At 28.1% G+C, this 13,892-nt stretch overlaps 1 protein-coding gene across 2 annotated transcripts; it reads right to left on the bottom strand.

The window, feature by feature from the left end:
• Positions 1-702: 702 nt before the first annotated feature.
• Positions 703-13,871, bottom strand: LOC149882562 (endosome-associated-trafficking regulator 1-like). 2 transcript variants are annotated; one of them, XM_090099995.1, is made up of 9 exons: positions 13,678-13,871; positions 11,334-11,386; positions 8,986-9,015; positions 8,133-8,258; positions 7,134-7,219; positions 5,262-5,373; positions 5,008-5,091; positions 1,240-1,367; positions 703-1,011 (listed from the first exon to the last, which is right to left on the bottom strand). In XM_090099995.1, exons 1-9 carry the CDS (start codon positions 13,769-13,771, stop codon positions 927-929), a joined length of 798 nt encoding a protein of 265 aa, XP_089956121.1. In that variant the 5' UTR covers positions 13,772-13,871; the 3' UTR covers positions 703-926. The 2 variants fall into 2 exon arrangements, with proteins under 2 accessions (XP_089956121.1, XP_089956122.1); XM_090099996.1 differs by having other exon boundaries at positions 8,133-8,275; positions 13,678-13,837.
• Positions 13,872-13,892: the final 21 nt, after the last annotated feature.

Genomic DNA, 13,892 nt, shown 5'->3' with positions numbered 1-13,892 from the left:
ATCCTACTTATTTTTGGGTGCTGAATCAATATCTAGCAGTAGTTTTTTGTGCCATCTACAGTTCTCACAGTATGACGTCGATTGTATTTAAAAATGGGGAAAATAGGCTGCATAAAATAACAAAACTGGCGTTGTACTTTTGTTTAATTACAGACGAAATCTAACACCACGTTTTTTTAATATAAACTCTCATATAAAAAAAGCTGTCAAGAAGGTAGCTCCAAACACGCTTAGTTGTCTGGGCAAATAGTAGAAAAACGAGGTTACGTTGACTGAAAGAAAACAAACAGTAAAGACGAATAAAGTGGAAAAACTTATAACAGTCCTAAAGGTGCCACTTACCACCACTGCAATCCTAACTTCATTAAGATTTACTTTATACAAAAAGCAGGCCTAAAGCCCAGGGTGCTTAGCCTCCCCCCAAAAAAATCTTAAACACTCCTTTAGTTTAGCAAAAAATAGGGAAAATTATAAAACTTTTTTTTTTAAAAAAAAAAAACGATTTCCATTTATTTCTTCGCTGTGGAAGGTACCTAAGAAAAATAAACTAATAAATTGTAATATAAACTATGTTCTAACAAGAACCAGTCTCCCCAACTTTTTTTTTTCGAGGGAAAGTACTCTAAAAACAAATTATTTTTCGAATTTTCGCAACGATAAAAATATTTTTTATTTTTATTTATATGATTTAAATATCCTCTCAATGCTATACAAAAAATTTATAAGTTATCTAATTATAAAAGTTATTTAATTAAAAAATCTAAATAATTTTCATTTACACCCGTAATCTACTATTGTGCTAAAGACATTTCAGGAACGGCCATGTTGTCTCATCTTTTAACATTATACATGATTTTTCGGCTGCATGTTATCCAACTCAACGTTTCTTCTCTACGCTAATAGACCAACAATATCATTCAAACCATTTATTCAATGACATCAGAAATCTTGCCGATGTCATCGAGTTGATTCGCAAGGAAATTTAAAGAAACAATGCCGGACTGCAATTGCCTGAAGAAAAAAAAAAATGCTCGACCAGCCCAAACGAGTTCATATTTACCATTGAAATAATAAAACACTAATACTTCATTACATAGGAAAAATGCCAACAGCCATTCAAACTAATGTACTTAATATATTTACTTATAGCGCAACATTAAGAAAAGGTTTTCTAAAACATACTTTAAAAAACACTACATAAAGTAAAAAATTAAGATTTCCGAAAAATAAAGTTAGAACCTGACGTGTGGCTCTGTTTTACTAGCGGCTGTTCGCAGCAACCGTGCAGCGTGTTGAGATCTCTCTCTTACTGTCATAAGTAATTCATTATGCTGTCGCTGAAGGTGATCATAATCATCCAGTAAAATCTAAAGAATATGGATATTTTTTGCAAATATTAATTCTTAAATTTAATTTTTTACAAGTTGTTATCATCTTTTATTTTTCAAAAAAAAAAAAAAAACAACCAGATTTAGCAATTGTGATTTGAATTGGTAAAAATCTTGATAAATAAAGTAGTGAAATAAACTGTAAAAATGGGTAAAAAAACAAAAGGGTGAAAAAAAAGTGACAAAGAAAAGTGGTAAATTGTTGATTTACTAAAAGCGAGTATCTAACGGGGAGATTTCAAAAAAAGTTGACGAGAAATGCGTGAGATAAAGTTGGTGTATTAGAGAAATGCTTGATATAAAGTATAAGGCTTCAAACACTGTGATTCACCGCCTGGCAGGCCATAGAAGTTGATCTGAAGAGGACGTCAATTTCATTTATAATCAGGTAGGAGTTAACCCTAGGTTGAATATTTTAGCCAATTTGGTTAGTTTAGCCAAAAATTTGGCTAGTTTAGCCAATAATTTGGCTGGTTTACCTAAATTTTTCAACGAGAATTAAAGAAACGAAAATAAGATCGTATACAGCACTTAGAAAACCATTTTCGTCAGTGTCAGAAAGATCAACAAGAAGACGTAAGAGGTGCAAAGACTTTTTTTGCACTGGTTTGTAGTTAAGACTGGTAAAAAGTTATTTTCAGTGAGAAGTTAAAATTCGAAGTGTTTAACTGAAAAACACAAGTGATTGTCATGGCTGAAAAATATAGTATCTTACAATGTTTTGTGGACAAAGGATTCAGAAAGTGGAGGGTCTGCTAAAATCTACTGTATTTCCTATCACGGTACATGTACTGCAACATTTACACGGTTGTATTAACTTACAAAGAAACACTACAAAACACACTTTTACCATCTACAAGCCTTTTCTGTGGAATCAAACTTTGAAATCTCAGCAAAATCAATATCTCACTGGTTCCCTTAGAACAATGTAACAGTCATACTAAGGTATGCATGATTACCTGATTTGCATACCTTGGTATGACTGTTACATTGTTCTGATTACCAAATTTTTTCAAAAGGGTTGAGCTTTTGAAAAAATTTGGTCATGGATGAGCAGAAAAATGGTAACCCCGCGTAACATATCAGTTAAGCACCACCAGGAGAGGCTGCTGAAAACTTGGAAATACATCCCACATGAATTATACATAAAAAAGGTCGAATCCATGCCTAAACCTATTAGAGCATATAATAAAGCTAAAGGAGGCCGCTTTAAAAGGAGGCTCCTTTAAATATTAACATTTACACTACATCTACTTTTATTTGCTACTTTTAAACATCAACTTCAGATAGCATTAAGTACTAAAAATAATTATCAAAAACAAAAAAAATATGTATGCCATTTGTTGTTAGGATATCTATAACAATAGCAAACACGCCACACAATTAGAATTTAACCTTCGATTCTGACCCTTTTGCTAAGTTCATTCCAATTGTGCAGTGTAGTGGAATTAGATTTGCTATTAAAAAATTATATTCACTATAAGTTCTGAGTAAATATTTTTCTATGTTAAAAAACAGAAAATAAATGACTAACTTTAGTCACTTTTAATAGAGTTTTTTTTTATTATCCATCCATCCATCCATCCATCCATCCATCCATCCATCCATCCATCCATCCATCCATCCATCCATCCATCCATCCATCCATCCATCCATCCATCCATCCATCCATCTATCTATCTATCTATATTACTTTGATGTTTTAATTCTTTTTTGTTTGAAAAATAATCGGATTTTAGCAATAGTTTAATTACTATGAAAAAAAACAAGTCTTCATATATTTATAGGCGGAAGCAAAAAATAAAAATTCTGGAAAAACCACTGATAATTGATTTCTGAAAACTTGATCTGCAAAACTTTACTATAAATAGTACCTAAGTCTAAAAAAGTTATCCAAATTATGATAAATAATTTTGAAAGCTGTTTCAGTTTGGTAATAAGTTGGTATAATTTGCAGAAATAATGGCCAGAATAAGCATATCTCACAATTCCATTTACTAGTTTTCACCACTCCAATGCTTTGCCATCAAACTGCTTTGACGGCAAACTGTTTTGACGACAAAGCATTGAAGTGGTGAAAACTAGTAAATGGAATTGTGAGATAAGTAAAGCACTCAATATTTAGAGAAACGAATTTGAACTACAAAGAAAAATTATGAGATGACAACTGGTGTCAAAAAGTTACCAACAACCAGCAGGGTGTTTAAGACAAAAGACCAAGAAATAAGTTACCTCTCTTGAGAGGTAAGGAAAAACCCTACAGTTAGCAACAGCAAACTTAGTAGTGAGTTCAATAGTAAGTTTACAAATATTTTAGTAAGGAAATAGCTAGAAGGATTTTACATAATAAAGTAATCAGTTCATAGAAAGCACCTAGAAAGTCTAGCAGCTAGAAGTCATTGCTTAAAGTAATGGATAAGCTCAAAAATCAAAAATGATGTAAATAAAGACTTCACTGTACTGTAGAAGATTGGAGTAAAGCCATCTTCAGCGATAAATCGAACTTTGAGGTCAAAAATCAAGAGTTATAATAAAAAGATTGAGTTCCAAACAATATGTGGACCGATTTGTTATATTAAGGTTACAAGGCGAAAGAGGCTCAGTTTGTATCTGGGGGTTGTATTTCCCACAAGGGCACTGGATATTGCAAAGTGTACACAGACCAAATTAACCAATTTACCTACAAAAAATATCCTTAAAAATGAGTTTTTAACACCTGCTCAATTATGGAAATTCTGGCAGGATAGGAGTACAGCTCATACGGTGTTGTCAATTTTCAGTCCAACACCAGTCCAAGAGCAGCAATATGATTTCTTGCCATAATGTGCTAGGTCATCAGATCTGAACCCAATCAAGAACATATGGTCATATATGGATGCTAATATGATACCAATCAAGATAACATCCATGGAGCATCTTAAACAAGAGTTGGAAGAGTTTAGTCTGAAATTCCAAAAGAATTCTGTTTGAAGTTAATTGAAATAATACCAAGATGCATTAGAGCCTGTTATTTCACCAATGGTGGCTACCTTAAATCCTGATTTGGCATTTGTCTATAAATATATGCAGTTTTTTTTAGTGCTTAACTTTAATCCAAATTTAATTTTTTTTTTAATGTTTCTAACATAAAAAAAAAAGTGTTTTTTTTATATCAGAAATAAAAAAAATAAAAAACAATTTCTTAAATTGTTTTTTTTTTTTTACAGAAGCGAAATAAAAACATTGAGTTTGTCTATAAATATGTGCACAATTGTATAAAGAATTTTTATTAAGGCAACACCTTAATTTTACACATTGTCATTTTGTTTAATTTTTGTCATTTTTTTTGTTTGGAGACTTAGTATTCTTGAATGATTTACAGGATTTGATTTGAACTTTGAAAATTGAAATATTTTGAAAAATAATTTTAACTTAAGCAAATGCTTTTTCATCATTATTGCAATTAATTCCAATTATAAAAAATCAATGGAAAAATCTCAATAAAATTTTGTTGAACTGAACTTTCCAATTGAATCCTGAGATTTCTAAATAAGTATCAACTATATTTATTTATATTAATTCATCAATAAAAAAAGCAAAAAATTTATAACAGTTGAAAGTATTTATTCAAAAGTGTTACTTTTTTTGTGCTTAGTTCTTCAGTGAGTCTGTTCACTTCTTCTCTTAAGCAAGACACAGTTGTTTCTGCTCTCACAGCTCTTATCTTTTAAAATAAAACAATAAAATAACATAAAAAAACATTTCTTGAAACATTAAAAATGAGTGAAATGAAAACAAACTAGATTAAAAAAGGAAAAAAAAAAAAAAAAAAAGGGAACAAAATTTATTTTTTGTACTTGTTGGTCAATAAAATTTAAGATCGCATAAGCTTACAGTGGTTGATTGAAGATTTTCTTCTATTACATGGACAACATCCTCCAGAGCTCGGGTTTCATCCGCCTCTTTGTTACGGGCTTTGTCTAACTCTTTCTGAAGTGCACCTATTCTATATGATAAAGAAAACAAATATGATTAACACATAAATAAAAAATTGAAGTTCAAACACATGAGTAGAAAATGAGTATTTACAGGTGAATGCCAGTTTTTTCCCTCTATTTCTTTACCACTGAATTTAAGAATAATTATATAATCAAAAATTTAAATACTTCACATTAGTAATATACATGAGAAATTTAGTACATTTGTGATATGTTGGTTAAACAAGCAAAAAGAGAGATAAATACAAATAAAGAAGAAACTTAACAAACAATTACATAAACTAACACAAATATCACAAAGTAATAACAAAATAATAACAAAGTAAAATTCATGCGTTCAAAAAAAACTTATTGTTAAGTGTTTTAAATATTAAAAGATTGATTTTAGATGTTCAAAATTAAAATTGAAATATTGAATGTTGTAGTGTTGAAGTGAGAGTATGAACTCAACTAGTATAGGCATTGATACTAATAAAAAATCACCAAGATTGATAACCTGAAAAGAATGAAAAGTTAGTAGTAATGTTACGTTGAGTATTTCAAGATAAAACTCCTGAAAGTCTATTTGATTGCATTAATTGCTGAAATTTACCACAAAATTCCATAGAAAGGGTAAAATTTAATAGAAGAAACACTAAATGAGCAAAGATGTTGTTGAAGCTGGAACGTATATGATGGTTAAAAAAATATAAAACTTGTACCAAGAGAAAATTTAAAACAACAAAAATGATATTCTTGTTTTTTCTTTAAAGTGCCACCTGAAAACTCTGTTTAAAGTGCCACCTGAAAACTCTATGTTTAAAAAGAAGATCCAAAAGTAATAACTAGTTTTAAAAAACTTTACATATTGAGAGATGGAGTAGCTATGGAAGCAGCTAGAACTTAATTTGTGTTTATTTTACCAAAACACCATTTTGCTGCATACACTCAAAAATCTATGGAACTGAAAGGTAATTGTTGTCAGTTGAGAAAAAATGAATTTACAAAACAAAAATAAATACATCACACATTAAGAAATTAATAAGTTTTACAAGAGCAATATAAAGCTATATAAATACTGAAATAATTTCAGATTTGAAAAGTACAAACAAATCCATTCTAAATTTACACTCAGTCCCAACTTCCCAACTCATGATTTCAAAAAAAATGTCAGTAGAAGCAAGTAACAAACCTAATCTTTGTTTTTTTTTTTAAACAGAAAAAAGTTTTCTAAATCAAAAAAAGGAAAATAAGGTTTAATTAAATAGAAATCAAAGAAGACAAACCAAGTCACTTGCTGATATGAAAATATTTGGTGTTGAAAAAAAAATATTGAAGGAATCAACATAGACTTTCAAGAAGCTTTTAGTGGTGATTAAGTGAGAAAAAGTGGGAATAAGTGAGAACAAGTGAGATCAAGTGAGATCAAGTGAGAAAAAGTGAGAAAAAGTGGGAATAAGTGAGAACAAGCAAGAACAAGTAAGGATATAAGTGCTGGATAGAGTTGTACATAAACCTTGGTAGGCAAAAAAACTTGATAAAAATTACTATAAGCTTTTAAAAAAAAGAATAACATACTACTAAGAAAAAAATCTGATGATTTTACATGGAACCACCATAAAGATTTTCATAAAAGCAAAACTATTATCATGACTAGTGCCAGATGATATACAAGATAAGAAAAATTTCACATTGTTATATTTGGTAGGTTTGCAGCTTTCAAATAACTTAGTTGTGCATAAAATAGTTTCTTACTGTTTCAACATAATACTTTAAATTAAAGACAAACCTTTTATTTGCAGTCTGTTTGTATTCCAAGAAATCCTTTTTTGTTCTCTTTAAATCTTCTTTTAAAGTATCATTTTCTGTTGAAAGCTGTTTTTAAAAAAAATGTAAATATATATTTACAGAAAGAGTCTTTTCCTAAATTCATTTGTCATGTTTTATAAAGCACTTATAGAACATGATTTCTATTTATGCACTTTTTTAAATTAATTTTTATAAAAAATGATAAATGAGTTTAGAAAAAACTCTTTCTATAAATATTTAGTCAATGCACCTTACATTATGACTACAAGTTACATACTAGCAAACAAATTGTTAGTTAAAACTAATAGCCAATAGAAATAGCAACAAAGTCTCTCTTTTAGCTAACTCAATCTTTCCTAGTTAGCGGGAAAAAAAAAAAAACCATTAAAACTAAAAATTATTGTTAAAGAAATCATCATAATATCATCAGAGTATAAGCCAGGAGTGACTCATTAAGGAAAGAGAAGAAAAAGAAACAGCAAAATTTTTTAAAAAATATTCTTTTTAAAAAATTAATTTGATTGTCAAATTGATTAAACAAATTTTATAATAACATTTCTTTAAAATTATTAAAAATTTTATGGTTTAAACTTATTTTTACACTTGCTTTATTCATTTAATAACAAACAAAAAAAAATCATAAAAATGATAACAACAAATAATAACAAAAACAATTAATTAAAAATGATGATGATGATATGATGATGATGATGATGATGATGATGATGATGATGATGATGATGATGATGATGATGATGATGATGATGATGATGATGATGATGATGATGATAACAATAATAATAAGAACAGCAATAATAATAAGAACAACAATAGTAATATTAACAATAACAACAACAACAACAACAGCAACAGCAACAACAACAACAACAACAATAATAATAACAACAGCAACAATAGTAACAACAGTAACAATAATAGAACAGAGAAGTAATAATCAGGATGTTAAGTTAATACTTACAACATTAATTTGCTTTAAAAGATAATTATCAGCTTCTGGAACTTCTGGAAGCACATATCTATCTGAACATACATCCTCATCTGTATCGCTGCTTTCAAAAGATAATTCACCAACTGAGCTAGACACCTGCAGATAAATGCTCACTATAAAACAAAAAATTTAAGGGTTTGCCTTTGGAATTCCCAAAATAAATAAAAATAATTGCTTCAGATGAGCATTTTGATTAAAACCTGCACATAGCTCTATAAAATGGAAGTCATGATCTTTATTTGATATAAGGCATGATCAATCGTTGAGAAAACTGTTACCATTTATGAGATTACAAAAAAAATGTATTTCATAAGAACTTTAAGCTTTAAAACAATCAAAAGTTTCAAGGTTTTGTAAGGTTCGTAAAGCGCGTTCACAATAGTAAAACCAGACAATTTTGCTTTTGGCAGAAGTAAAAATATGTAGAAAGTTGTGACGGCTTTGTGAATTACTTTAATCAAAACTTCTTGAAACATTGTTGTTACTTACTAATTACATGTAGATTTCCACTGATTAATTTTGTTGTTATTTTTGGTAAAATAATATGTAAATATTGTAAACACAAAAATGGTTTGAATTAAAAAGACTTCTTGACACAACATCAACTTTATTTGAAATTCTACACATAATTGCTTTTAATTCTACATATCAATATACTTTTTAAAGCTTCCATCAATTAATATAACAAAAATTATTCAGACCAGAACCTAACAACAACTCACTTGATATTCAAACACAGAAAGAAAAAACAAACAAGACAAAAAGCAAAAAAAATCTTATGAAAAACTCATTTTAATCAAAGAAATAAACAAAACTTGATTACTTCAATTGTATCATCATCATCTTCTACAATCTAAAAGTTAATAAAAGTAAACAAACATTAACACCAATGATTAACAATCATACCAACATACCCATATTGTATTATATATTATATTCATAATTAACCAATTAAATAACATCCTACGTTAGCCCCTGGAAGGCTAAATTGCTGCTGATTCAAAATAAATCATAACTGAAATTGGATTCAGACTTGTTTTCAATGTCTGCACTTCTATAATGAGATAGTGAGATCTTTATAATAGTAGTAAGGAATACTGAGAAATTTATTCCAGCATATAATAAATCAATATTTATATAAGTCTATAGAGTAATACATAAGATTATAAAGACATAATCCATAGAGTATCAGTCCATATCCATAGAGTATCCGTGTTGTTCTGCTTATTTTACTTGATGAAAACATAAATAACTAAAAAAAAACTTAATAATGTTCTTTTTTCCACTCTAGTTTTAAAAAGAAAATTATCATTTTTGATAATTTTCAAAGTTACAAAGTGATTCAAAAATGCTTCAATTTTAAGAGAATCTCAACCTTGATGTGATTACAATTAGTAACTTTTAGAAGATTTTGAAACATGCTGATAAACTGTAAGCAAATCAGCTAAGTGGCAGATAATATATGATTATATAAATGAAAGATAGCTATGGTCTTTTCAACAGCAGGAAGATATAAAATTTCTAAGAATTACATTAGATATACTTTAAAAAAATTGTAATAAAACCAGGATCCAGCAGCTTGTTGAATTCAGAAAGCCCAAAAAACCATTGAATGCAAGAATAGTATTATTTTAGTCATGTAAGATAAGGTATGATAAACTAACAAAAAACTGTGAAAATCTTTAACAGTAAGAGAAAGATTATTTTGCATATCCTTGCATTTCTCTCCTTGTATTACCTTAATCTTGCAAGTGGTAAATCAACCACTTGCAAGGTGGTTTATGATTAAGGTGTATTAAATGGCTGAAAATGTTTGCACATGTAAGTGTAACATTTATAATAATAAATACATTCACAAACATAATAATATTCTTTTATTATATTATTTACAAGGAGAGAAATACAAGGTACATGGAAATGTGAAAACAAACAATCTTTGGTAAAAAAAAGCAATTTTAAAATAATAAACAGGAAAAGTAAGTATAACAGCTTCTGCTGTGGTAGAAAACATTTCAAATTTTAAGCAAGATAATATTTGAGAACTTGCAAGAAATGATGACCATCGTACCCCTCTGCTAAGGTAAAAATCTTAATTATTCTTCTCTTCATAATCAAAAACATTAATGATTATTGTAAAGAACGAACCTCCATTAAAATTATGACCAATTCTGACAATTGACCTAAACTACATACTCGGTCAAATCTAGTATGAAATCAGATGAACATATCACCAAAACCTTACCCAAAAACTCACCAAAATCTTTGGTTTTACTGTCTAAATATTCAGTATTGTAGTAGTTGGCAATAAAATCCTCTAATTTAGAGAGGTGACCAAGAATATTAGATTTCAAATGTAAATTATTTTGTAAACCATTATGAAGAGTGATAACTATCTCTTTTATTTTATTCTAATTTTAAAAGGATAACTGCTGAATGGATATTCTGGAATCAATAAAAATAAAATGGCTATGAAAAATTAACTATCTTCTATAGTCATTTTACTTTTAATAGTTCCAGAAAACATTTTTTGTTCTTAGTGTTCAAATTTATGTGATACAACAACTTAATATAAAGTAGCCCAACAAAAATGTCTACATGAAAACATGGAGGAATTATTAAGTTTCAATCTTTATAACAAGAATACAGAAAAATAGTTGCAGTATGGTAGATATAAGTAACTTCAAAAACAGAAAAAAAAGGCAACATTTTTGGTGAAGTAAGTTATGACAAAAAAATATCTAATATGGACCATTTTATTGATCTACATCCTCCAAGCAGATTCAGACTTTATTCAAAAAATAATTTTACTTGTGATTTGCCTGAAAATTTCATATTGTCTTTCACACTTTCTGCAACAAAATCTTTTCTATTTTTTCTACAACAAAATCTGATTCTGTGGGAAACAAAATACAGCTCTTGTATGATTATTTGTAAATTTTTCTAAATGTTAAAAATGTTTTCAAGCATTCAAGTGCAATAGTAAGAATAAAAAGCTGCACTAATACATTTCTTATATTGCTATTTTATTATACAGCATTTATAAGTTTATGGGTTAAATATTGCAAAAATTTCAGGGTATTAAAATATTAAAAACTATATGATATAAAAATTCAGATACTAAATTAAAAAAAAAAAAAAAATATTAAGATTATTAGAAACATTAACAGTTACCATGAGTTTTTTTGTCTTCGATACTTCATTTGCTGCTTTTTTTTTAACTTTATCTACAGAAAGAAGGTGTATGTAGATATGAGGACTATTTTAATTTGTAAAATTGTAAAACTTACCTTATTCAACTTTTATTATATTTACAAAAACAAATAAATGTTTACTTTTCAATGAAATGAAATGGGATAGACTGATGTAGCAATTATGTAAATAAAGATGGATAATTTTTTCTTTTTTGAAGTTTTTTTTTTTTTAAATTTTATAACGGTAAATGTTTGATAAAAGCATCTTATTTTGCATTTTTTGTTAAATTTCTGGCGCTAATTTACTTTTCTACCCCCCTATTTTTATTTTTAATTATGATAGAGAATTTTATCCTGATTAAGAATCGTATAAAAACATATACCTGAAAACCAAAGGGAAGTTCTCTAATTTGATAGTGAAGTGTCAAAAAAAACAACCAAAAATGCTAATATTTGCCATCTTTTTTGAAACACTACACAGTCAATAATTAATGCTGTAAACATGAAATTATTCATTAAAAAAACTTTATAGCCCGGTTTTTATTTTGCTAAAACATTTTATGGAGAAATTTGTTATGCATTTTCTTTTTATTTTTTCTTTTAGTATTTTTTCTTGAAAAACCTTTGAATTTCAATAAGTTTTTTTCTTATTTTCAGATTATATAGATTTTTTTAAAAATATGTTAATGATTTTAGATAAACAAATGTTACTATATACAAAAATATCATTCAAATGGGATATTCATCTACAACTTGGTTCCAAAAGTGAAAATAAGAATGTTCTTTAAAACGTTGCACCCACATAAATTCTGACAAATAATAAGGAATCATTTCTCAATTTGTGGGCCCAAACATAGCTTTAAATTTGGCTTTGCTTCTTTGCCACATTGCCTCAACCCTGTTTGTTGTAACATTTGTTGCGGGATCAACAAAATGTAAAGTATGGTTTACTGTACCATGTTGAAAACCTTGCGCTGCTAAACCTCGGTATGCTGCCCACATATTACTCCATATTTCAGTTCCAGGACGAATCCATTGTATAATGATGGGTAGTAAGGTTGCAGCATCGCGGTGCGCTACAGGAATGAGTAACCCTTCTTTAGTTGCTATATCGTACGCACCAAAAATCCATTGATCTTCTACAATTCTACCTCAGTTGTATTTCCTTCTTGAAAAAAGTGATTCATCTATTTCCATAGTTTCAGTTGAGATCTTTTAAAAAAACTCCCAACACGAATACTAATTTTCTTTTTACATTATTTTCGCATGCATCTCCAAATCTTTCCATCGACATTATGACTATTTTGTTTGTTGCACTGGATGTTACATCGAGGACAGATCATATTGACAGCAAGTAAACCAAACTCCCTGCACCAATGGATACACTTGTTATTATTGTTTTTAAACCTGCAACCGATTACCAGTAAATTAAGGCTATCAAACTCAATAATAGTTGGTCATCTAGCATTCGCCATTTTAATTTTAAAACAGAAATAAAGAAACATTTCTTATAGAGAGAGTCTTTTGTAATTACATTTTGTTTTTTGCAAATTTTTTGCATCAGAATTTTCATGAATACTTTCTTAATTTTCATGAGAATTTTAATTACTTTTAAACTACAGAAACCAGGCGGCATAATTAAATAGTGAAATTTTAAAGTGTTATACAAAAGATGGCAAATATTAGCATTTTTGGTATATTTTTTTGACACTTCAACATCAAATTAGAGAACTTACTTTCCTTTGGTTTTCAGGTATATGTTTTTATACGATTCTTAATCAGGATAAAATTCTCTATCATAATCAAAAATAAAAATAGGGGGGTAGAAAAGTAAATTAGCGCCAAATTTCTTATTAAAAAACTAACAAACTACATCAAAAAATTTTAAACATTTTTTGTTTTTTAAATTTTTTTAAGTTTAAACTTATATATAATTTTTGATTTTACATTTAAATATAATTTGATAAGTTTGATAATGAACAAGTTAGCAAGTTACAAGATTTTTCAGTAATTTTTGTAAGTTAGTTTTCAAACAACTTCTCAACTCAATTTAAATCAAATGAAACATTTAAACAAAGATTATTTAACTCAAACTAGGATTTTGAACATTTTTGAAAATTAATATTTTTAAAAACAATCTCAATTTAAAGTAAGATCTACAAGAAACAAATCACTTTCATTATCTAATATACTGCCTAACAAATGAAGAATCTAAAATAATTAAAAAAAAAATACGTAGGAATATGCAATTACTTTTATAATTTATGTAGGCATCATCACACTATAGGCAATAGAAATGATATTGCATCAAAACTGAAACTTACTGGTATGAGAGTTCATAGGGTCACTTTGATCCATTAACTGTTTATTTTGATGGGAAAACTTGGCAAAAGAAAATGGATTATCTTCCATTGTCATTGAATTTTCTTAACTTTTTGCCATGATTTGAAAATTTGTTTACAGATATATATATATACCGTTAACCGAAAAACAAAAACTGAAATTGAAATTCGGCTTAAAATGCCATGTAAAAAATACA

This window comes from Hydra viridissima, unplaced genomic scaffold (genome assembly GCF_058129835.1).
Source record: "Hydra viridissima isolate aposymbiotic clone 2 unplaced genomic scaffold, HvirCarnegie_v1 scaffold_10, whole genome shotgun sequence".
NCBI lineage: Eukaryota > Metazoa > Cnidaria > Hydrozoa > Anthoathecata > Hydridae > Hydra > Hydra viridissima.
This window is presented reverse-complemented; position numbering and strand designations above follow the sequence as displayed.